The sequence below is a fragment of the Chaetodon trifascialis genome, chromosome 9 (assembly GCF_039877785.1).
Source record: "Chaetodon trifascialis isolate fChaTrf1 chromosome 9, fChaTrf1.hap1, whole genome shotgun sequence".
NCBI classification, from domain to species: Eukaryota; Metazoa; Chordata; class Actinopteri; order Chaetodontiformes; family Chaetodontidae; genus Chaetodon; species Chaetodon trifascialis.
The window spans coordinates 14,248,567-14,273,545 of record NC_092064.1 but is presented as its reverse complement, the minus strand read 5'-3'; the positions used below and the strand labels follow the sequence as shown (position 1 = coordinate 14,273,545).

Here is a 24,979-nt window from a genome sequence, read left to right as displayed (position 1 = left end):
ATAGTACACGTGTAACATGCAGTAACAGCAGTCCAGACTTACAGGCTCCCATACTGCGCCGTGGTGTCACTCCTGATGTTGTGCTGCCTCTGAAGTTCCTCCATGATGTTTCGGAGCTGTTTGAGTGTCTGAAAGGTCTCTTTGGGTTCCTGAATGGTGAACTTGGAGTACTCCTCCTGGTCCCGCTGAGGGCCCTGGTACACTGCCATACTGGCACATGCATCTACAGAGAGGAAACGCATCATTATACAGTGCAGCTCCAGGGCTGGGTTGTCATGGAGCAGAGCTGCTTTGTGAGACGTGTTGTCTGACCACATTGGAAATCAGAAGAGTCTCTCCGGGAAGGCATTCATCATGTTGTTCATGTGAACAATAATGTGTGTCGAGAATCGTTTTTCATTCCTTACGTGTTTTATGGAGAGCCCCTGTTGTGTAAAGGATGGCGAAAGAGATCTGAGAGAGAGAAGTGAAACCTTGGATCCTTTCTCAAGTGGGTGTGAATGCCAAATTGTCGGTTTCCAAAAGTTACAGAAATGGTTGGACACAGACCGAGCCCTAATCCTTAATCTAACGTGAGAAATTTGTGGGTGGACGGAGTTTCTGAAACTTTTCTACCCTCCTACAGGCACTTCTGACGTATACCGGCTCCTTCTGTGTTAGGATGGTCATACATTTGTGTTGTGTTGCTCCTCTGTATGAGCTGGCACAGGTATGACATTTGTTTTGATTGGCCGAATGCATCAAAATACAAATATTTTCATACACCGTTCCCAGTTTTAGGGGGAAAAATGTGATTGGACATGTTCACATAAGATGGGTCTGTAATGTAACCAACTTCACATCTTGATTGTTTTGCTGACTTTTGCCTTCATGGACTCTGGACATGGAAGCTGTGATAATGCAGCAGCTGATGAGGATCCAAATAAACAAACTTCAGTGAGAGAAACAAGTGCTCAGTTTGATTTAGGACTTTCCTGGTCAAGAAAACTCTATTTTGTGCTAATCTATGTCATGTCTGTTCGTCCTGGGAGACGAGCCCTACTCTGTTGATCTTCTGAGGTTTATTTCCCCATTTATGAAGAATTCATATCAACATCAACAGAGTTGAGGGTCGAAGAACTGAGGCCCCTTAAGGCAAATTTGTGATTTGTGATATCTAGCTATATAAGTAAAATTGACCATATTATTACCCAAAATACACAGATGTGAACACCCTCAAGCAAGCTTACAACTAAAAGTCGGCACTTTTACTGCACACTCATGACTTCATTGGTAATCCATCATGCTGGAGTTCAGTGAAAGCCATAAAACATATGTCACAGATGTGGTAATACATACCCATACTGTGCATAAATCACTATCACAGGTCATGATTTCTGGTGAAGTACTGCTCCAAGAATCAAACAGCGTTCTGGGGCAGTTTTTGTGACATCTGACGACAAGTGGAATTGTCACATGGTGCTTGCGCTAATAAACAGACTCATTACTTCATGAACAAACACTGACCCTCCATGTTTTGGAGCTTGGTATCGTTTGACGAGAGGAGGGAGAAAATTCTCTCAGTTTCCCGGTCACAGTCGATGTCCAGCTGCAGGTTGGCCAGCACGCTGCTGAAATGGGAGACGACAAAAGCGTAAGGAGATCTCATCCAGGTGTGAATAGCAGAGAGAAAGATGTAACATGTTTGTTTGGCTGTTGGATGTTTCTCCCGTGAGCTCCATGTGAACTTGTGAAATGAAAATAATTTCGCAGTCTACAGTTGTTTATCACCTTTTGTGTGCATGTGAGTGAAAAAATCGTATGCACGTATCTGAGTGTGTGACTTTGTAAAATAAAAAATGTAAAAAAAGTTGTACGAATGTGTAATGAAGTTCTGCAGCTGTGTAAATATTTTGTGCACATGTGAAATTATTCCTGCACAAATTTTAATTCCACATCCACAAAATATTTCTACAAAGTCTGAAAGGTGGACACACAAATGTCCTATCTGTTCATGTGACACTGAAGTATACAAGCTACAAGCTACGACTTACAAGCATGAATTCTGACCCTGTTTTAATGCTGATAAGCCAATTAGCATGTTGCTAGGTTGGATGTCTTTAGTAAGAGTTTTACAACAGCTGTTTTAAACACATCTGGGAAAACATCTGTTTGCAGAGATGTATTTAGGATCATAGGACATGATCTGAAACACTGTCAAACACCTGCTTCATAAACATGCTGTAGGAACAGGGTCAACACATGAGGTGGACTTAGTCTTGCAGAGCTCAGTTAATGGTGAATTTTCCCATTATCACATCTGTTACATCTGGCAAGGTTTGTTGAGGTCATCCATGTTGACCTCAGCAATGCTTGCTCTGATTTAGGTTATTTTGTTATTGAATATTTGAATATATTACAGTGAACTGGGGGCCCACTTTTCCTGATATGAATATTCACATCTCCATGAAAGAATTTCTGCATAAACACAGATTAATACCTCAGTGGCGGATACAATGCAATGATGAGCACTGGTAATTCTGCTTTGAATTACCAAGGTCAGTGTAATCAAGTAGAGCTGGAAAAGTAGGTTGAGAAACCCCATCAAAGCCAAACGCTGGTCTCTACAGTAATGAGGGTCTGCTGAGTATTTTCTGATCATTTCATGCTTTAGCACAGAACGGCCATCACACAATAATCCAATAAAGTTTGCTTCCTGCAGAGCTTCCTGGACACGTTCCTACGGTGGAAAAGGGCTATATGTCAAATGTTTAAACCTAAGGAGAAGTTGCTTCAGTGCTGTGCATGTGCATGCATGTTGATGAACACATGAAAAACTGATCAGTTCATGACAACAGACAAAAGTACTTTACAGCTGCTGTAAAACAACCCACATACACGATTTGTATTTTGCCATTTTAGAGAGTTTCAGTCTTTTTCTACACAACACGCCTGTTATCATGACTCACAGCTGTACATGGTTGGTCAGATTTACCGCTAGTGCAGAATTTAAAATCAGCAGTGGGCTATTTAAGTGTTTATTGAGATCTGCAACACATTCCACAAAACAATCATTCCTATAGGATATAATTTGTGTCCTTGTGGTGGTGAGGATGTGGGCAAAGACTCACGTTGTGCAGGGCTTACAGCCCGGTGCATTGTTACTCTGGCTTTTGCAGCACTGCCAGGCTCCACTGGTGTAATTTGATGGATGGAAGGTGGCCAGGCGCCCCTCGTTGCAGCGACTGACCTGGCCCAAGACCTCCATCCACTCACTGGCTTCTACACAGTTTCCTGCTTGCACATACAGAGGCTTCTCAGAGTGGACCACCTGAAACATCTGGCACAGGAGAAACAGAGAGCCAAGGCACAGCAGCATTACAGCTTCTCAATTATCCAGGTCATTTCTACAGTTATAGGTAAAAGACTAACAAACTATGCTTACAATGAGAGCAGCCCTGAGATGTGTGATTCACATAACATTTGACCTGTAACAACTTGGGATTCACTGGGCCTCACGCTGCAACATTTTCTTAGACTTGTCTTATATTTTCCCTTAATTTGCTGTCGGGAGAAAAAATAAGACGAGTGTAAGAAAATAAAATTCTAAGGAAGTGGTTTGACATGAAAACTGAAGCACCCCCCCCCCCCCCCCCAAAAAAAAAAACAAACACATTGTCCAAGCGCTTCATGATGAAAGGACAAGAGGAGGAGGTGGTCTAAAAGCAGTGCTCTCGGCCGGCAATATGAAACAGCTCAGCTGCCATTCGTCTGTCTCGTCCAATAGATCTGTGTAATCTCTAAAAGTGTGTTCCCTGCATAAGCATCAAAGAGCAGCACATGTGCTCTTCAGAGGCTGAATGCATGCAATATCATCCAAAGATTTTTATAGTTTTAATTGGGACCAATAGTATTTAATAAAAAAAAAATAGTCATCTAAAATCAGTAAAATGCATCTTTATTTTCATTATTTTCTGCATTTTTTTTAAACTCGTGTTTTAAAACTCGTGTTGCCTGCGGCTGGACAACCAATTTGTAGACTCTGAGAGTGCTCCCTTAAAATTTTCTCTTACCTAAGAGAAGAGCAAAAATGAGACTATACCTGCTGGCAGGTATTAACAGTTTCAAAGCACTTTGCACAATTCACACTTGGTGGCCCGTGGAGGCAATGCAAGTCGCACCAGCAGGCCAACAGGCGGGATGCAAGTCGCACACTGAGAGCAGCACAGATTGGAAAGACAGACGTTCAGTTTGTACGCGTGGCCCCCAGCCCCCGTGGGCTCGAACTGAAATCATTGGTGAATCCCAGAAATTAATGGGTATGAACGAAATAAAAACAAATCATGGATACGGACAAAAATAAGAGGAAATGTGTTTGTATGTCTGTGTGGTTGTTTATGCGGGAATATGACTTTTTTATTGCCTCTATACAACAATCTGGTTGTTGTATTTCTTTGCATTTCTTTTTCTTTCCTTTGTGCGTGTGTGTTTGTGTGTGTGTATATACATACACACACACGCACACACACATATATATATATATATATTCCTGCATGGGGCCCATTGTGCTTCACATTACAACTTTAGTCCATGCCTGAAAGGCTTCCAGATAATGTGTTTAAGGTTTTCCAGGTGTGACAAACAAGCTCCAAACTGACATCCACACCATAAACACTCATTTAGCAGGGGTTTATCAAATGCTCATGAGATGATCAAATGCAACATGTCTGCATTTGTTAGTTTTAACTCATGGAAATGGCTGGAACAGACGTTTTCATAACAAAGGGGCCAAACAACTGTTGAGTGAGCATCTGTGGGGAATTGACTTACATTTTTGCGGTTAAAGGCACTTTCATCCAGTTTCTCCACCGCCTGGATATTTTTGACATTGATGATGCAGAGGGCCTCTTTCCCTGTAGAGCAGAAGTGTTATGTTAAAAATATGTCAAGAATAATTCACAATGATACTCAGTATACTGATCCCTTATTCAACTTTCGTGGTTGTTGTAGGTCTTGTAGCCGCAGTGACTCACAGGCCTTACAGGTCTGTTTGCAAGTTGAGATATAGTTTGTAATTTCTGCTGCTATGGGTCTCAAACAATAACAAAAGACGGAATTTGATGACATCGTGAAGTAGTGTGGGATCATGGGAGTTTTTGTCTCCATTGTCAAACAACCACCATTGCAGAAGAAAATGAATAATCTTGCTCTATCTGAGTGAGAAATACAAACAATAGTAAACAACAGAGGGGTTAGCTAAATGGTTCGCTAACTTCCTTCCTCATTGTCTGATGTATCATCTGCTGTTTCCTATGTTTTCCCAGAAGTTACAGAAACTAGACGGGGTAAACAGGATATGAGCTCATTGACAGGCGGCAAAATGAAACACAAATCATTAGCTTGAATAAAATTTTGGATTTCTCTGGGTTTTGTTGGAAACATTTGGGATAATGTAAGTACACAGCTCATTGGTCTTGTTGTTTTTAGACATAATAATGCAGAAACGTTACATGTACCAAAGTGTGATGTGTCAGACCCTTTTGCACCACAAAAATGATGTTGACATTGTTGATGTTTATCAAATCTAATCTTGGTTGTGGGTATTTTGTGTATATTGTATATTTAGACTGTATATCTTAAAACAGCATTTCTCTGCATATTTGTATGTATAGTGTACTTCTGTGTTTAACCGACACGTGTATGACCACATGAATTTTCCCCTTGTGGAAAAATACTTTACCTCGACTTTGATGACATGAGTCAATCAGTTGAGATAAGGTAAACACACACTTTATCAACTTGTGACCCCACACTTTCTTGGAATGACACAGTCCATAAATCTATCACGTAGAGAAGAGGTACAAGCTCTGCTCTCATCACAAGTGTTAACTATCTAGATGGTCACTTTGAGGCACGCTGGCTTTCCATTAAATGTTTTTTGATATTTACATACAACATAACATTGTTAACATCTGAACTTTTGGCAAAATGAACCCAACCAAACTGGCACCTCAACTATGAGATGCATCTGGAAAGTCTTGACTTTGGCTCCATCTGGTGGTTATGAAGGATACTGTGATAGAAAGCAGAGCATGTGGCCGTCTCCTGATGAAAACATTGTGTTGTGTGAGTAAGAGATGATAGAAACTGTTCTCACCTTTATGTTTGTGGTAGGAGAGCTCTCTGTTGGTCACTCTGAGCCATCTCTTCTTAAAGTTTCTCTTGCCGAGGCGTCTTCTCCCCTGGCCACGTTTCTGTACCTCCCTATAACACACACAGACAAGACTGAGACTCGATTTTATTTTTAAGTAGCTGAAGCTTTCTTTAGCCTTTGTTTCTGATGTCTGCGACTATCAACTCCCTGAAGCAATAAGGTCCACAGTGCATAAAGATGTCAACATTTTTGTACAGATGAGCGGTAAAAGAAGCAGCAGCCACCCGGTCTGATCCTGGACATGCTCATAATGAACACTCACCCTTCCTTGAGAACCACTGCGTCCTCCAGCCCGCTGGACTCCTTGCTTACATTAGAGGAGATCTCATCAAGAAACTGGAAAGAAGAATTGACAGTGTCACCAGCGCTAACCATTTGAAATGAGAAATAAATGCATAAACGTTGACACTCAATTGGACTTTGGAGTATATTAGAAAAAAAATACCTTTTTAACTTTTTCGATACATTTGTCTTCCTGGAATGATTTGAAGAAGTCATACATGTAGGTTTCTTTGAAACTAGACTGCAAAAGAGAAAAAATAAAGACTTAAATCAACATGAGGCAGATGTTAAAATCCTGCATTTGATAGTGTTTGATGATGGGTAAATGTATTTAACACTATTCTGTATTCTTGATTCAGCCAGAGTATAGTTTCATCAGTCTCATAAATGCCTTCATCAACTGGCTAGACAGACTTTCTCATCTTTACGGTTCATCTTACCAGTTTTTTTGACAAACTACCCCAGCTGCCCAGAGTCTGGATTGTTTTTGAGATCAGTGTGAGTGTGCGGGAAATCTCGGGATCCTAGAATCAAAGACAACATACAATGACAACAGTGTGGGCCACATGTGACTGTGCTCTCCAGAACATTAATTCAATGGTGAGTTGTTGTTCCAGGGCCATGCACTTACAGGATGGTGGGAACGGAGTTGGAAGGAGTGTGGAGAAAGAACAGCGACAGCAAAGAAGCGCAGGAACACGAAACTGCTAACGGCTGAGTATTGAACGTGTGGATCAACTGTAGAGAGAAAGAACAAGCTAACAACTGATTCAAAACAAGCTCATTCAAATAAATTCGGAAGTCTTTTAAAGCAGAAGGAAAAACAACAGGAGATGACATTTAACTATCGCTGTTTCCTGAGCATGAATAAATATAATCCATTCTTTTATGCAGATCTATAGTAAAAGCCTTCCTCAGACCAAGTGACTGAATAAATGCCACGGTAGCCTCTCGTATAGGCTGTAGAATTTACCTGGGAAGCGTTTGCAGGCCAAGTGTCTTAGTGACCTGAAGACGTCGCACATAAGTGGAGGACAGCTGGAACTGGACTGGGTGATGGAGGAAAAGACTTTCTGGACATAACCCTGCAGGTTCTCCTGCAGAGGGAACAAAAAATGACTTTACATCCATTTGATAAAGAGAGAACAACAATATCTTGAGTCCTCCTCCAGCACACCCTACCCCTCACCTCAACCAACAGAGAAATTCCAGTAATTGAAAAACACATCCGATACAAAAAATTTCCTGTTGTGTGAAACGTGTGTGGAAGGACAACTCTGGACAATGTCTGGACATGATTCTCCTCTCATTATCTGGAGTTCATTTGTGAAAATGGCTTAAGATACAATGGAAGAAAATATGGAAGGAAATGTTATTTTATGACATATAATTGTGTATAAATTTACTGTAGCAGCAGAGGATAGCCCCCCCCGTCAGCCTGAGGGAGCCTTCAAAGGAGGTTAGGCTCATGTGTTTATAAGGGTTCATAAGAGATGCGTGTATTTACCTTGTTGACCTCCACGTTGTCACCTTCCTTTAGTTTAATAGGGTCTATCTCACATGTTTTGGTGGATTCACAGATCTATGGAAGATTAAATGGACAGAAAAAAACAAAAAACAATTCGGGTCAGAACTAATGTATGAATAAGGAACTGACAGTGTAAGATAAAGTGTAAGATTTTGTGTTGTGTGTATCATATCATGAATGTGAGCTATTTAGAGGATATTCTTGAAAAAATGGTCGACGCAGAGCCCTTTAAGAACTCCAAACCAACCAATTACATCTGCACATCTGCTTCTTCGCAGCGGAAAGGCAGCTGTTCAAGTTGAGCTTTCCATACTGACCTCAGTGACTCATTGCACGCTCTGCCATCTATTCTGGATGTGTGTGTGTGTGTGTGTGTGTGTGTGTGTGTGTGTGTGTGTGTGCGTGTGTGTGCGTGTGCATGTCTGTCCATGTTACTCATACCTCATCTATTACAGGCTTCAGGGTAACCGCCAGGTAATTCTTTCCCACAATCTTCATCATGTCATCAATGCAGCGTGTTGCCAGTGAGTTGCCACGGAATATAGTGTTAGCCTCCCTGTATGGACAGAGAAATGTTCCACCAACATCAGTCACACATGCTGACCATTTTAACCACGTATTTTGACAAAAAATCATTTCACAGTTATAGTTTTTGTCAATAGTTTGGGATAATTCTTTTGAAAGACCTATTTGTGCTTTGGCAAGAAGGGTTTGACAGCCCAGCCCAGTTTATAAAAGGAAAAAAATCTCTGTTTTTATGATTAAAGTATTATTTTTGTAGTAATGGCGATCATTCCTTCTTCAATTTCAGCATCTGGGTATGACATTTTCTGCATGTTTATGCACCGGCAGACAGCTTTACAAGTTTATCAAAGTGAAAATGAAGGTAACATGTAGATTACCCCGACACCTCCTTCAAATGCAAAAGTGAAATTATATTTCAGAGTTGGTTCCTGTTTCAAATTTAGCTTAAGTTAGATTAAAAAAGGAACTTAAGGCTTTATGGATAGAAGAACTAACAGTATGGGCCATGACATTTATCAGTATGCATGTGTGTACATGTCTACATGTCACTGTGTCCCTGTGCTGTACTGTAGGTATACATGTGTGAGTACTCACTGAGTGTTGTCCAGCTCTAGCGCCGCCACAGCAGAGACAAAAGGCACAAAGCGATTGTGGTGGAGCAGCAGTCGAACCATGGGCAGTACAGCCTCATATCGCTCTCTGTAGATGTCCCCCAAGATGTGTGCTGCTGATGCCGAGATGGGCTGAAGGAGGCAGAGAAAGAGAGAAAAATGTACAATTGTGTAAGCACTTTCAAAGGTTTTCCATCCATCTTACTGTAACCTGAACCTTTGTCTTACCTTCACATCTGGGGACTTGAGCAGCAGGTTGCAGAGTGGTGTGTAGCAGGCAGATGGCAGCACCGTGTCTTCTATGTAGGTCAGCTTCAAACGCAAGGATCCCAAATCATCAGACTTGGACTTGCTGCCGTTCCCTTTGGGCTGGAGGAGATACCTGTGAGACCGCAGGAAGAGAGACACCATCTTTCTGAGCTGTGTGGAAAAACAAATACTCTTCAGTGTTATAATTAACCAGTCTCTTAAGAAATGGAGCATAATATTAAACTAGGTAAAGCAAAGACATACAAAACAGGACACAGTCTAGCTAACATTACACAAGCCGAATAATCAGCCAAATAATTTGAAGTTTACTCCTGCTTAAGAAAACAGAGGCAGATGGCTGGTCCTGCTGTACGCTCAACACCTCAGAAACCAACTGCACCAGTTCTTACAGGCAAAGAAAGACAGCTAAGTGAAAAATGGTGAGTAGTTGTGCATGAGATTTAAGATCCCAAAACCTATTTTGGACCCCCCCAAAAAAGCTATCAGTCAAAATGTTGTTAAATGGAGAACCTTAGTGTGCTTTTACCTCAGCCTTCTGCATTAAATCCTTCCTGTAAACACTTTAAAATCAGACAGCCATCTTTGCTGTTAGCTTCTTATTTTTCCAGCTGCTTTAACAATTCCAGTGAACTGGATAATTTCTGCTTAAAATCAAAGGATATGTCAAATAGCAAACTTTGTTCAAGAGAATGTAGCTCACGGTTCTGGTGCATGCACATCTCTCTAAAAGCCAACAGGTGGAGCAAAACACAAAATGATTAATAGCAGAGTTGAACTGCAATGCTTCAAGAGCTGCAGCTACATACTGAAGGCTTGTCCATAAGCTGCCTGTGTAATCATGGTTCACAGGCAAAGAGACGTTTCTCTGAACAAGTCCACAGATTACCTGTACTGATTTCACAAAGCTGAACAGTTCTTATGTGTGCAACATGGACGACTTCCAGCATAAACACAGGACATGAGGTACTGCCACCATGCAAAAAGCCACCCACGCACTCAACTCACAGCCCTCATGTACTAACAGATTGCTATCTGGCATAATCCCACTTCACCTACACTGACGCAAAGCTAGGAAACACCCACACAATGGAAAAACTGCTGAACAGTGAGAAATCAAGGAAGATTTTTCAAGTCACCGTGTAATGGAAAGGAAAACCTAAGAGCTGAGGTGTCCTGATGAATAAGACGGACGGAGATCCTGAACAGAAAGACTCCAAGAGCAACAAGCTGCCAAGTGTAGAGAACGTATCTGGTAAAGAGGAAGGTGACTCGACCATGACATCAGAGTGACAGTGTCTGTGTCAGTTTAGTTCATTGCCAACAATGTAACACATCTGACACATCTGTCAGGGATAGAAGAAGATTTTTTCTCCATCAGTGCCCCTTTTGTCTCCACAATCCCATAAGATCCACTGAAGAAATAGTATGCTGCAAAGGTCTTCTAGTCTCCCATCTTCCCTGGAAATCTAAAATGGGCCTCTTCATTTTCAGCCATGGCAGTACATGAAAGCCTTGGCCTTGGATATTCAGATTTATACCAGACATAAGCTCAATCTACCCCAGATGCTGTGAGAAAGTGTCCAGAGTGCTTTATTTTTTCTGTTTGTTTTCGACTGTCATTCATACTCCTCATGTTTATGTTACAAGCTAAGATGCTCATAAAATAACAATATTTTAAAACAATGTACAGGACTTAAATAAGATAATAACGAAGCATGATTTGTGCTTTGTAAAGTCTAAATGGAGTCTGAATAAAAGGTGTTTTAACAATTAATGGTCTGGGTGGAAAAGACCAGTGGAAACAGAAATGAAGGTTTGGGAAAATAAAACACTTTCTTTCTGATATCTTAATGGATTTTGTGCCGTTTATCCTCGGTGGACACCAGAGATCCACCACCACAGTAAAGAGTGAGCTCAGCAGATTGTACCACTGTGTGTGTACAATGTCTGTGTTTCGACTTGACTGAGGTATGACTCAGAGAGAAGTGCTCTGACGTTTGTACCAAGTTGTGTAAATCGTGTGTGTGTGTGTGGGGGGGGTGGGGGGGGTGAGAGAAAGCAGAAATATGCTGTTTGTATCAGTTCAGACCATATTATGTGTTCATACCTCAAGAATACATTTGCACTTGTTTACAATTATAGTTGACACTAAATGCCGGTCCTTACCAGGCTTTGTGGATGTGGTTATTTCGCAGGATCTTGAATGGGACCCGCGTCTCCCCAAGAAACACATCCTGAGCCAGATTCTCACTGTTCCACAAATCAACTCTGTAAAGGTAGAGGATGGGAACTGAAACATGTATTTCATCTGTGAATGTAAACCATCAACTACACGTCCATCAAGTGAGACACATTTATTTCTTGCTGTGTGTGTTCGGCACAAACACATGACCACCCAAGTCCAATATGGCAAAAAGAGACTAAATAAATGTCACTACTGAGTGGTGCTTACCTGCTTGGTGCATGAAAGTCAATACAATACCCGTGCAATGACACCACCTCAAATCCAAACCTCAAAACCATGCATGTGTGTTTACCTTTGAATCTGTCTAGTCTTACCCAGTGAGCTATGAGTCCACTGTGATGGAAGCCCCACATATCCTTAACCAGAAACCAAGGCTCTCTATCAGTAGTCAGAACACACCAGATCTAAATTCACTTTTTTTGTCCTCAAGTTGTTGAGAAATTATTTTTCTTCTGTCAAGATGATAGTAGAGGAACGACGCAGAGAGGGAAAGAGGGCGGGAGAGAGAGAGGACTCACAGAAAGTGAAACAAAGGGGCGAGAGAAAAAAACAACAACCTACTTGATCTCAAGTTTTTCAATGTCTTCCTCTTCCACTTGGAAATGAGACTTTTTGGAGTAGCTGCTGGACCGTGTGACCTGAGGATCAACGTGTCAAGGTTGTTATTTACAGGCTTACTTATGCAAGCTGTGGGGTTTTTCTTGGCCATGATGTGGTTAGACAGAAAAACGTGTCAGAATTTACCTCAAAGAAGAAGGTCTCTTCAAAATGAGGGTTGCTGGTTTTCTTCTTTACCTTCGTTTTCTTCTGGTCAGACCTGAGGAGACGCATTACACAAACGCTGATACTTAAAAATTTCTCTACTGATCATCAGCAAAACCACTATTTCCATGACTGTTTATGGCTGCTGTCTCTTTAGATTCTGCCTTTTTTTTTTTAAATTCATATTGAGAAACATTTACAAAATTCTGTCACCTAAAAGCTTGTTACAGCTTTCGTAGGCTTTCCTGAGATTAGATGATTACAGTCATTATAGCACTGTCTTAGCCACAGTTTCCTTCAGTGACTACAGTTTGGTGCAAAGTGGATCAAAGCTATCACGCACTTCTTAGCTGCCCTCCATTTCCTCAGCCTGTTTCAGAACTGATTTCACATTTTATTGTTAAACCTGCAATGACTGTTTTTTGGCCACATGGAGGACATTATTTTGAATTTGATACCAGTCATGTAAACAGCATATTCTGTTTGTATATTCCGAATTAGGCCTTATTAAATGTAGCATTTTTCGACAAAGACGTGGGATATGCCGATATTATTTGGGCTATAGGAGCATTGTTATCACATTCAGAAATGATTTAACTGCTGTTTTCAACACACAGCTTCATGCCTGCTTACAGTCAGCTCTGTGCATTGCCTAGCCAGCAGTATGCAAGGCTGGGGCAGAGATGCATGCACAAAAGAAAAGCCTGCATTTCTAAAGGAGAAACACATCTAGTTTTACACATTGTGAAGACTTGGATGCAAGCCGGTTTTGGATATGCAAAAATCTTGGATCAGAGACCTTTTCAAGAACGTGGTTGACTGAATGAAAGAGGCTGTGTTCGTTAATTAATAACAGCTGTATATTAATGGGAATAATGGTGGAATATTCATTTGCATTAGCCATGTTAACAGCTTAGTGGGAATATTGTCTTTTTTAGAAATTAGAGTACAAACTGGAGTATTTTGTGCATGTAAACATAGTGAATGTCACATTATGTTCACATTGTCATTTCACAAATTTTGCTTACTAAAATATTGATTACAGCCACCCTAATATTCAAGGCACCACACGGTCTGGCCCCTGGTAACATTGCCGAGTTCATCACCCTTTATGTGCCAGGACACCACTTAAGATCCTCAGATGTAGCATTACTAGTAAATAGGTTTAGATTAGTGGCAAAAGGTGAGCAGACATTTACAGCCACAGCTCCAAATACTTGCCATTCACTGAATTATCTGGCAGGAAAAACTGTATGATGTTCATTTGAGGAAATAAAAGGAGTGAACAACAATTCTATGCCTAAAACATGCAAAGAACATCACAACACATTTGTATGTGTGTTTGTTATTAGGACATCCCGGCTCTCTCTGGTGTAAGTGTAGCATTCAGAGTTACCTGGCAGGTCCAACGAGTGACACAGTGGCGTAGGGGTCACAGTTCTGCCCGCTGATCAAAGGCAGTCCCTGGCACTCTATTATTCTAGAGGAGGTTACAACGAAAGAGGAAGGGACACGATTAATACAATCAGTGTACTTTTAGCAGTTGAAGTGCTAATCAGAAATATGTTTTATTTAGTTACAGATCAGCAGCAATCCAGCCATCTAAATGTTACCGTGAAGCTAATCGTCATGAGACAATACTTTCTTTTTCCCGAGCAGTTACAGATAGAGTGACTTAAGAGTCACCCAGACCTTGAGAGGGATTAGCTTTCAACACTGTGTCTTGAGAGCATAAATGGTAAATAATTTCTTGTTGATTCAACAGATGCCTGAGTGGAAATGCAATTGCTATTAACCCTCTATGGTCTGCATTAGTACACAGTATTACAATGTGGAAAAAAAAATGTCTTTCAGATACAACGGATGTTTCCAGACACCTACTTAACAGACGTTTTAGACTTTAAAAAACAAGTTTTGTGTTAATGTGGTGCCTTCAGGTCACATAAATGTATCACTATGGAAAAGGTAACCCATCAGATTGACAGAGGGTGGGCATCAATTTCAACAAGTTTAAAGACAAATTAACTAAAAAAGTCATGCAATAGCTCATTAAAAGATAAGTATATAATTTCATTGCATCATCATTATCGCTTTTCTCTTGCAAAAACATGATTATGCTAGATGTAAACTCTACTTTTATGGTACACAAATTATGAGAGAGCGCAGTACCAAGGCGGCCATCTTGATATAATTAGTACCCTAATCAAAATCAGGCATAACTCATGCATAGATACATAGAAAATAATACTATTAAACACCACTAACGCTGTTGATAAATGTACTTAGTGTATTAAGCTAACATTATACAGTGTAATATATGTGTATTTCGATTTATTGGGTGCTCCCACTGATTTATGGCTTATAGTGTTATATTTTTCTGGTACAAAAAAAAAAAAAAAAAATTGGTCATGATGCCTGGAAGCAACAGAAGGCTGACATATTGCTATGAAATTCTCTACGTTTCATTCTTGTCCAGTTGATCAGTTTTCAGGTTTGCTTAATCTGGCATCAATTGTCGAAATCACTATCTAAAACCGATGCTGCTGCCAAGCCCTCGATTCTCACAGACACCATCATCAGGCTGTCAACAATATAAAACAGCACCATGCACTGATAAACTGCTGCTACAGTCTCCATTTCGAAGTCATGCTTTGCCCTCATGTTTGGCTCGTGTCACAAAGAGACCACTGCTTTTTTCACAGGTGTTTTAGGTGACAACAAACAGACACTGTGGGCACACTAAACAGGATGTGGCTGCTAAGCAGGAGTCACTTGAGAATAAGAATGAATTCAGCCCATTACTAAGTGAAGCCAGAGGGAGAAGCCAAGCAGAGCCAATGTCAGGATGTTTGTGTATCATCTTCCAGGGTGTCATGACATTACTCCCTATAGTCTCCTTTGCATCTCTTACTTAGCCCCATCTCACTCTGCTTGGACCATCTCTGGTAACCAATCATGCTGCAACAGGATACATAGAGGTATGCAAATAACAAGCTTAACATTGTGATTTTAACTTTGCAGCGGAGAAAAAAAAAAAAAAAAAGAGCCTGCAGTGTTCATCATGTATACATATATGGTGAGTGCTGACGGTGAGCAGGTGACAGTTTAAGCAAACAATCCGAGTTGCACAGTGAATGACGGCAGCACAAACCACAGCGGTTGCAGTGTGAGAGGCGCAGGCTTCCTGCTCAGATGCCATCACTTCCACCTGATTACCCTGCTCTCCAAGTATGAATGGGGGATGCAAAACAACATACGTAAACAGCATGAGGCCTAAAATACACACACACACTTGTACGTGCACTTTATGTACTCAACTTGATGCTTCAATGAGCACTTGCTTTTAAGCAGACCCGCCTCACAGGTCATCATTTCTAACAGTTTGTGCTTGCGACAACTTTTTTTTTTGCTAAATATTCTTATTGAACAAACAGTGGGAGAGCACTGACATGTTAAACATATCAACAAATAAGCCTCTTTATCCCATCTCCCCAAGCCCAGCATATACACTGCTGATTGTTGCTGTAGTACAAAACTATATTACATATACATATATTATATATTACAATATTCTCCATGTTCAGTGGTTCAGTGTCCAAACATTGGGCCTCAAGCTTCTGCCTGTGGCTTTGAAGAAATGTCCAAAAGCCGTCACCCTGATGAACAGTGTCACTAACCTTCTGATATCAAAACATCCACTGACTGGACATTTATCATCCATCAATGACATGTACAGTCATCACTCACTGTCACTGTCAACATAAATACCTGCATGTCATCATCATTGTACATATTATTAATTGCTTCCTAGGTTTTGTATATATTGTTTATTATAATTCTTTGCACTACTTTATTTATTGTTCAGTCTATCGCTCTTTCTGTCTTTCTGTCCTCGTTGAGCTGTATGTCCTTTTTTCCTGTGAGAACACTGAATGCAGTGTTTAAACTGGAGTCAGTTCTATGTGTGTGCACACATACTTGGCCAATAAAGCGGATTCTGAAAAGTACTTGCCCAGTAGATAAGACAGATCAGGTCCAAAGCGTCAGTAAAGTCTACTGGAGCACCATGATGTTCCAATGTTTTTAGAGGTTTTATAGACAGTAGTTGAGGATAAACAAGGGTTCAAACAACAGTCCCCGCTCATTTGGTTCAGCGTTTAGAATTCCACCTCAATTCCAGATTCCCTGCCAACATTCTCAGTTCATATGACGACCTCCCGGATCTGACCTCACTTGACTGCCAACATGGGGATCTTGATACTCACCGGACTAGTAAATGTTGACCAACGGAGCTATTCTCTGGGATCACCTCATTCAATCGCATCTCCAAGTGAACCTTACCCTGTTGAACATGAAGAGGAGAGTGTGACCAATGAGAAGTTACAAATTACTCAAGTCACGAGACCTCAGTTTTCCACCAGGGCACAAGTAAAAAGTTTCAAGTTGAAGTTAATATGTGGCTTGTAAAAGAAGACAAATGATAGAGGCTGCAGCATGTGCGTGCATGTTGTGAAAAAATGAACATATCAAATGTGATTACTTCAACCCACCTAGTCACTAACCCTGATTCTATTTATCTAGCTACATACAGTATGTGTAAAAATATTTTCATTGCGTTTTGTATGAAACAAGGTACCCATTTCTCTCACTGTCATTTCTTCAAACAGTGTCTTTTTATTCTCGAGACCTGTGGCCCAGCTCAACCTCATGTTTCATGTCATTTTAGGTTAATGGAGGTAGCATGTGTGACAAGAACCACAGCAGCTGTGAATTTTGTCATCATTCAAAAGGATCTTTACGGGTCGGATGTGGTGAGGGCTTCCGAAGTGTCACAGAGACAGAGAGAGGGAGAGAGTGAGACAGAGACAGAGAGAGAGAGAGGGAGAGAGAGAGAGAGAGAGAGAGATAAACAAAACGCCCACACACTTGCACTCTGTCTCTGCAATTCAGCACTTGGAGATGGTGAGCTGTTTTTTCTGATGCAAGATAGGCCTTTAAGCCAATATAATCCTGACTACTTTGCAAGGTTCCAAATGAGCCAATATCATCTGCAAATTATCACTTGCATTACAACTACCTATCCTCCCTTTTGAGTAATGAATATGGCCGAAAAAATGTGCATTGTTTGTCGTAGCATTGCAATTTTCTTTGTTAGCTGAGCAGGGTCACTGGAATATGAGCTAACAGTGCTCACAGGGTACATACACAACCCTCTGTTTGACTACAAACCAAACCAGAGAGGCAGTGCAATAACACCTCCATCACTCACTGATGTAACTTTGCAGTTGAAAGTGTCTACTTGTGAGTGAATCAGTGTAGCAGCACATACCCAGAATAGTCTGGCGTGGGCTAATGGCAGCTAGAGTCAACATGTTAGCTACAGCAGCACAGAAGTGGTAGTGTGCTGTAGTTTCACCCAACACAACCACACCACAAAAACTGATCTGATCAAATAAATGTACAGTTGAAATGGAACAACCCACAAATGTGACCTAATAGGTGATAGAAACTAGAACTGCATCTTTGAAAAAAAATCAATCAATAAAATACTGAAAGCAAAAAACACATAAGGACCAAAACCGCCTTGTCAGTCAAGACTATAGCTCTAGTACACATCACAGTCATTAGCCAGTGCTATAGCAGCAAGCTAACTAATTTAGCCAGCTGCAAACAATTTTACATTTAAGTCTCTGTCTTCATTTCAACAGCAACAGCTAATTTTCTGTCAAATAATTCATAGAAAACTCATTGGCATGAGATGTCATCAGAATATTTCCTCTTGGTCTTTGGGCAGATTGACATACTGGCTGCATAAAACACTGACTATCTGGATTTAGACAGTATGCAAACCATCTTGAACGCAGTCACGACGACAGACCATTTCCACGTGCATGATAGAAAAGGAGTTGTTGTGTGTGTGAGCTGGTTACAAATACTCACAAATTTTATCCAGACCTTTGAAACACTGTGTCAGAGTGTAGATTCATAGGTCACATTTAAACCTCGCATCGTCACATCAAGTCTGCCAAAAACCCTGCATATGGGATTTCATTCTCCCGCGATCAGACAGCTGTGATACATGCATTCAGCTTTTCGGAGGGGGCTGACTGTGGCAGCCAATTGGTGAACAGAGCTTGTCTCAGGTTTTCAAAATGTAAAAACACACCAGTTTGGACAGAGACTATAAAACCGTACTTTGACACGATAATGATCTTATCTGTATGCAAATTTTAGATTATGTGCAAGTGAGTTTCTTGCTTGTTATGTTGAGGTTCTGCAAGCTGCATGCATTACCTGAAACCTGGAGGGAGCAGTGCAGTGCAGCCTCATTATCAATAAATTCCAAGCATGTGGAATTCAAAGTCAAACCCAAAATCAAACCCTCAGACATGCCCTAAATGAACCAAATTCTAATTATCATATTTGTAAATAATAACCTAAAACACTGAAGGAGAAATTACCTGGACTTCTGAGTTAGGATCAACTGGGTGAAGGCTAAACCAGTGCTCCTTCCCACTGTATTTACACAGGTCATCCTTCCGGATTGACACCTTGCCTGTGAAGACACAAACAAACAAACACACACAAACACACACACACACACACACACACACACACACACACACACACACACACACACACACACACACACACACACACACACACACACACACATATTACACTCCAACTAAGTCACTCAGATGAGAAAATATACTGTGTAAGTGCCTTATTTGATGCATCTTACCAACAGGTAGTTCCCTTTGGAAAACACTCTTGGCATAAACATAGAAGGATAAACACTGAAACGGACGTGGGATCTCAAAGTAGAAGTCCTCTCCATAGAAGGGGCTGTAAATAAAGGCAGGGGTTTAAATTAGCTAACAAGCAAGCTTGCAGCCTTTGGAGAAAAAAAAAAACAGTGTGTGAGAGTGTGTAGTAAGTGGTGATAACCTGTGACCAGATAAGTGGCTATGGCCTGATTTCCTTCTTCAAGCCGTGACACATATACCGGAAGGCTTAATTAATGATTTGTTAAGGTTAACGCCTGATTCTGGACTGTGTGTAATACCAATGTCGCCTGGTTTAAAAGACTACATCTGTAGTTTACAACTCGCCTCTGGAATAAATGCTAGACTGGAAAATAAGAATGAAATCACCATGTTTAGCCTTTTGAGTCCGGAAATCTTATTCACTTAAAACAAGCTGGAGAGAATGGTCAGTTTACGTCACCTGATACCAATACAAATACACTTGTTTCAAGACTTAGGATCAAGTGTTTTTATGTTCACATGAGAATAAGCATCTACACCATGTGCAACAGAATGACCTCAATATCCGAGTTTACCCCTGTGTGTAGTAAACATGCTATACACACAGCTTTAACTTTTTCTTTCCAAGTTGGGCCTTGACTCCTGGCAAAAGGCTACAAGAGCGTGCACTGGGAAAGACCCTCTGAATCACTTGTGGATCCTGGGATGAGATCCTGGACCTTTCATATTCATGTCTGCAGCTCTATGAGTCGATAGTATTTTATCTCTGGATCTAGCTGGTGTATGTGTGCACAAACAACTGGAACAGACCAAGGTAGTGACTTAAAGTAGCTGCTGATTGCAGCTAATAAATGATAAACTAATGTGAGTGATGCAATCAGTATCAAATGGTTGTATATAGTGTTGCAAACAGTTACAGTCTTTATCCATCCATCCATTTTCTATGCCGCTTATCCCTTTCGGGGTCGCGGGGGGGCCGGAGCCTATCTCGGCTGTCAATGGGCGGGAGGTGGGGTACACCCTGGACCGGTCGCCAGCCGATCGCAGGGCACAAGCACACAACCATTCACACTCACACTCACACCTTGGGGCAATTTAGAGTCACCAATCAACCTAATGAGCATGTTTTTGGTCTGTGGGAGGAAGCCGGAGTACCCGGGGAGAACCCACGCCTGCATGGGAAGAACATGCAAACTTCACACAGAAAGGCCCGACCCGGGAATCGAACAGTTACAGTCTTTATATTTTATATATTATATTTGGAATTTCCTTAACTACCTCCACTTGACCTAATTCTTTACTGTGACCTCATGTGAAGACTAAATCAAATTCCTAATGTAATGTCCTGCTGATGTAATCAATCTGATACAAATTTGTGAAAAGTAGACAATAAACTGCTGCAGCAAAAACGTAATAACATTACCGTATTTGAGCATAACAATGACACATGCAGGATTTGTTATTTTACTGGGAAATGAAGCATCTGAGCAGAAGGTGGACAACACAGGGTGCCCTCATGACTCATCAGGGTTGTGGGGAACGTTCTTGCTATGTTGTGTGTCACTCTTGCCATCCACTCGCTCCAAAACTTTTCTTGTCATTCCCTTAATATGCAGTGTAACAGCGCAAAAACCCTGTAACAATTATCTGTGAAGTCTTGGTTGTGTTATATTCCTGGACTCTCACCAGATTAAATGGGAAAATACAAATTATGACAAAAATATGGAAATATCTGGAAAGTAAAAAGAGGGCAGATTCGGGTTTTTAAAGAGCTGAAAAGTGCTGTTCGGGGAACAGGCAGATAATACAGCTAAAAGCCACAGAGGAAACACAATCTACTGAGATAAGTCTTAATTCAAGTGGAAACCTCAAACATTACATTCTCAACCAGGTGAGGAAGATGGATGAAGAGTCCTTCCACTAATAATAATAAACATCCATCCACTATACCATGCTAACAGTGGCATGTATGGACTTCCAGCTGTGTTGTCATTTTACAAATTTCTGTTGTCCAAATGATGATTTGAAGGAAACTATTCATATACATGAACAAAATTAGTTATCAGAACAAGAGTTTTGTCTGATGTAATTCAATGTGGAGCACTGCATGAAACATCAATTTGAATATTGTAGAAATAATTTATGTACAGATTTGCCAATTTAGGATATATATCAGTATTAGAAAATTTTTTTTACCAATACTGTGTTGAGCAATATCATCTAACCCTAGTGAGAGACCGGTGTACCCGGCTGCTGGTCCACTGCACCACTAATACACACAGACAGACAGCAGATTCACACACCCACACCTAGGGGCAAATTTAGAGTTTTCGATCCACCTAACCTGCATGTGTTTTGACTGTGGGAGGAAACCTGAGCTCTGCAAAGAAACCCATTCATTACACAGCATGTGCTTCAATACCGTATAACCTAGCCTAGCATCGACGTGGTTAGGTCTCTCTGTTCAGCACAGGACTGGCTGCCCTATAGGAGCTGGCACAAACACAACGGGGCCAAGCATCTGTGCCACTCGGTCCTGCCAACATAACTACCTCACGACCGAGACAGCGAGCTAGACAGCTTGATCTGACATAGTCAATTGTAGGTTAAGCACTAACTCAATGTATGTGCTGCCTGCAGGTGGACCACCTGTCCCAAGCAGACTCAATTGTACTCAGGCGGTTGTGCTGGATTAACTGTTCATATGTTAAAGTAAAACTGCGATCCCTGCCTTTTACATTTTTCTGACAAGTCATCTTAGGTTGACAAAGTCTGGGGGTCTGTTCACTTGGGGGGATAAATAGAAATGTAGTCAAATAAACAGGCAACTGGCACATAATGGCCAACACATCCGGTGTACATCCACACACCCTGCTCAACATCACATGGAATTATGCACTTGTAGCCCACGTGTTGTGCACACACTCAAACAGACACCCACCCACCCATCCACCCACTACACCACCTATACTACATTCCCCTCTGTTGTCATCCTAGCTCCTAAAATATTGTGAGAATGCTACGTCGAGCCACTTGACCACAACTGTTTGAACATGCCTGCTTTATCCAAGGGATTAGCTGCAATTATAGCTTCCATACAGCCTTTAAACCATTAGAAACAGGAGCCCATACAACAGGCATGAGCCAAGCACCGTCAGATTAAAACAAAAAAACAAGAAAAAAAACCACAGTGGGCCAAATATGAGTGATTATTAAGATGTGCTAAACAGAGGCTAAGGTAGTTGAGAGTGACACAGAGAGAAAGACAGGGGAGAGCGTGGGAGGACACACTTCCTCAGAGACTGTAAAATCCTTTTGAACAGTACCAGAGAGAGAGAGAGAGAGAGCTGTTGTGAAATACTTGGAGCAGGCCAGTATTTACAGTCAGCTGTGCAATGATGTAGATAGAAACCTGAAAGGCTTCTTGGTACCCATCTCCCACACCTTTCTCCGAATCGTTTGTGAACATGTAGCTTTTGGTAAAAGAGCTAATTTCAGTTTGAATAACTGAATGTTTCCCAGTTAAAATGGTAGCCTGTACACAAACAGCTCTGAGTCACATATTAACAGTTTGTAAGATGTAATTAAAATGACTGTTTTTGAAACCGGACAGTTCTCCTGTGATTGTTGGCCTACAGCAAGTATAACTGGTCCACAGTTAAGTAGAACCATGTAGAGATTTTCTCAACAGTGCATCTAGATTTTCTTTCGAGCTTCGATTCGACTTTGATTCTCAAAACAAACTAAATTGTATAAAGAATAACAGCAGCCAACAGTATTGTTCCAAAACTCTCGAGGCAATGCTATCCCCTAGATGTAATGTGAGTACGCTGTGTCTTACATCCAGAAGAATACGCACCCAGTTCACATCCAAAATGTTCAAAAGCTCTCATCAATCTTTGATCTCAGGCATGGATGTACATACTGCATATACATGGCTGTAATTCACCAATCTGTAATATGAAAAGTGGGGCTAATCGATCCCTGTGAGTATAACTTTATCAAAGTTGTTCCTGAAACGGGATGTTGCATATTATCTCTTAAATCATCCTACACTATTCTATATTAATGAGACAAATAATTATTTCCATTATCAATGAATGTATCAATTACTCAGTAAATCGAGCAAAGCAAAGCGCCAACAAAATGACAAATGACCCAGAAAGTTCCAACATATGCCAATGTGTCAAAAACTAAAAAAATCATTCAATGATAGAATATATTTAGAGAATGGCAGCAAACCCTCATATTTGTAAGGCTGTGAAGGTTTGACATTTTTACTTGATGGACTGGATAGTGAGCTATACACTCAATACCTTAAAAAAGGTTCACAAGGCACAAATAAGAGACTAAACCTGAAAACTTCACCTGTGCACAAACAGATAGATGTCTGGATTGCTAGTCTTGCCAGCATTACTTGCTACATATGAGGTGTGCAATGACTAGACATGATAAAACCCAAGACACTGAAATGTCTGTACACAGCTGCAATCATTTCCCCTCAGGAATAAGGTTTCTTCTTCTGAGTCGCTTTAAGTGTCCCACTGTCCCGGAAACTAAACATTGAATACTTTGATACTACTCATAATATTCAAGCGTGTTTTTTTTTGTTTTTGTCTAACTGATGATATGCATCTGTCATTTGTGTGGATTACCATACGCATGTCAACGAACACTTTACACTGTATCACTGGAGGTAAATGCACACTTTCTTCAACCTGTACTATTCTGTATTGCCCAGTGAGATTTAATATTTTGTTTCACTGCTCTACGTTTCTGACAGTACAGTTTGCCAAAATCTATCATCCTAACAAATTTAAGAAAGACTTGAAACGCTCTCTTCAATGACACGTCAATACTTATGTACAATCCAACATGTAAAGAGGCTAAACTAGGAGACAGCTAGTCCGAGCAACATTAAAATAAAAATACAGGTCTGTCCTGAGACTGCAGTCAATTTAGCATTTGGACATTCAACAGCGTTTGAGTCTTAACCATTATGTAGTCCAGTGGCACATCATGTAACTAAAGTATGCATGACTTGTTATTTATGAAATGTAATGAAGTGTAATGTTTGAAATTTGACAGTTCACTGTAATGTCAGCATAACACCTTACTTTACATTAACAGCTGTAAAACTGCAACCCCTAATGGAAATGAGCCAATCAGAAGATGTGGGTTTGGAATGTAATTAATGTGAAAATTTACTCCAGGCATAGAAGAAGTGACTTGCTGCTTACCTGACGCTTTTGTCAAACACCTTGGTGCGGAAAACCTCCTCTTGATCCAGACTTATGGTGCAAAAGGTGCAGAGATCCCTTTGTCGATTTGGACCTGAGACTGGACCTAGGTTCTTAGCTTCACCTGCAGCACCGAGAGAAGAACATCATTACCATCTCGACTGGCATATTAACCTTACACGTGTGCTTGACTGAGAAGTGAATTCAAGTGGCAGTCCTAAAGTTTGACAACTCTGAGAAGTGAGAGCATGCATGTATTTGGATGAGTAAATTCCTTCTGATAATCTTAATGAACATGGAAAATAAAATGTCCTTAAAAGAAATGGTTAATTTCACAGAGGGTGACTCAGGACAAGCTAATCTTAAATCAATATAAGCACATGTGATTGCAATTATACACAGTGCACTTTATAAAATATGCTTTTCTAATCAACATCCTCATGTTCATATGGGGACGCTGGCTCTTGCCAGTTGTCAGGACTAGCTGCAGAGCGGATGTAGCTGAAGATTTGAGGCTCCTATGTGGTTAAAAACATGAAACACTGACTTCCTC

General features: G+C 40.8%; 1 protein-coding gene across 2 annotated transcripts in view; it reads right to left on the bottom strand.

Moving 5' to 3' along the window:
- Positions 1-24,979, bottom strand: part of rasa2 (RAS p21 protein activator 2) — a 31,513-nt gene that overhangs the window by 3,706 nt on the left and 2,828 nt on the right. The window contains exons 2-23 of one of the 2 annotated variants that reach the window (XM_070969638.1): positions 24,427-24,550; positions 19,162-19,265; positions 18,878-18,972; positions 16,682-16,758; positions 13,813-13,896; positions 12,399-12,471; positions 12,216-12,292; positions 11,576-11,677; positions 9,368-9,521; positions 9,123-9,271; positions 8,445-8,559; positions 7,983-8,057; positions 7,449-7,572; positions 7,107-7,213; positions 6,916-6,999; positions 6,639-6,716; positions 6,456-6,529; positions 6,137-6,243; positions 4,810-4,892; positions 3,111-3,319; positions 1,507-1,610; positions 43-223 (exon numbers count right to left, since the gene is read on the bottom strand). In XM_070969638.1, coding sequence (XP_070825739.1) covers positions 43-223; positions 1,507-1,610; positions 3,111-3,319; positions 4,810-4,892; positions 6,137-6,243; positions 6,456-6,529; positions 6,639-6,716; positions 6,916-6,999; positions 7,107-7,213; positions 7,449-7,572; positions 7,983-8,057; positions 8,445-8,559; positions 9,123-9,271; positions 9,368-9,521; positions 11,576-11,677; positions 12,216-12,292; positions 12,399-12,471; positions 13,813-13,896; positions 16,682-16,758; positions 18,878-18,972; positions 19,162-19,265; positions 24,427-24,550 — 2,380 coding nt within the window. The remainder of the gene's footprint in view (positions 1-42; positions 224-1,506; positions 1,611-3,110; positions 3,320-4,809; positions 4,893-6,136; positions 6,244-6,455; positions 6,530-6,638; positions 6,717-6,915; positions 7,000-7,106; positions 7,214-7,448; positions 7,573-7,982; positions 8,058-8,444; positions 8,560-9,122; positions 9,272-9,367; positions 9,522-11,575; positions 11,678-12,215; positions 12,293-12,398; positions 12,472-13,812; positions 13,897-16,681; positions 16,759-18,877; positions 18,973-19,161; positions 19,266-24,426; positions 24,551-24,979) is intronic. The other variant, XM_070969639.1, reaches the window with a different exon arrangement.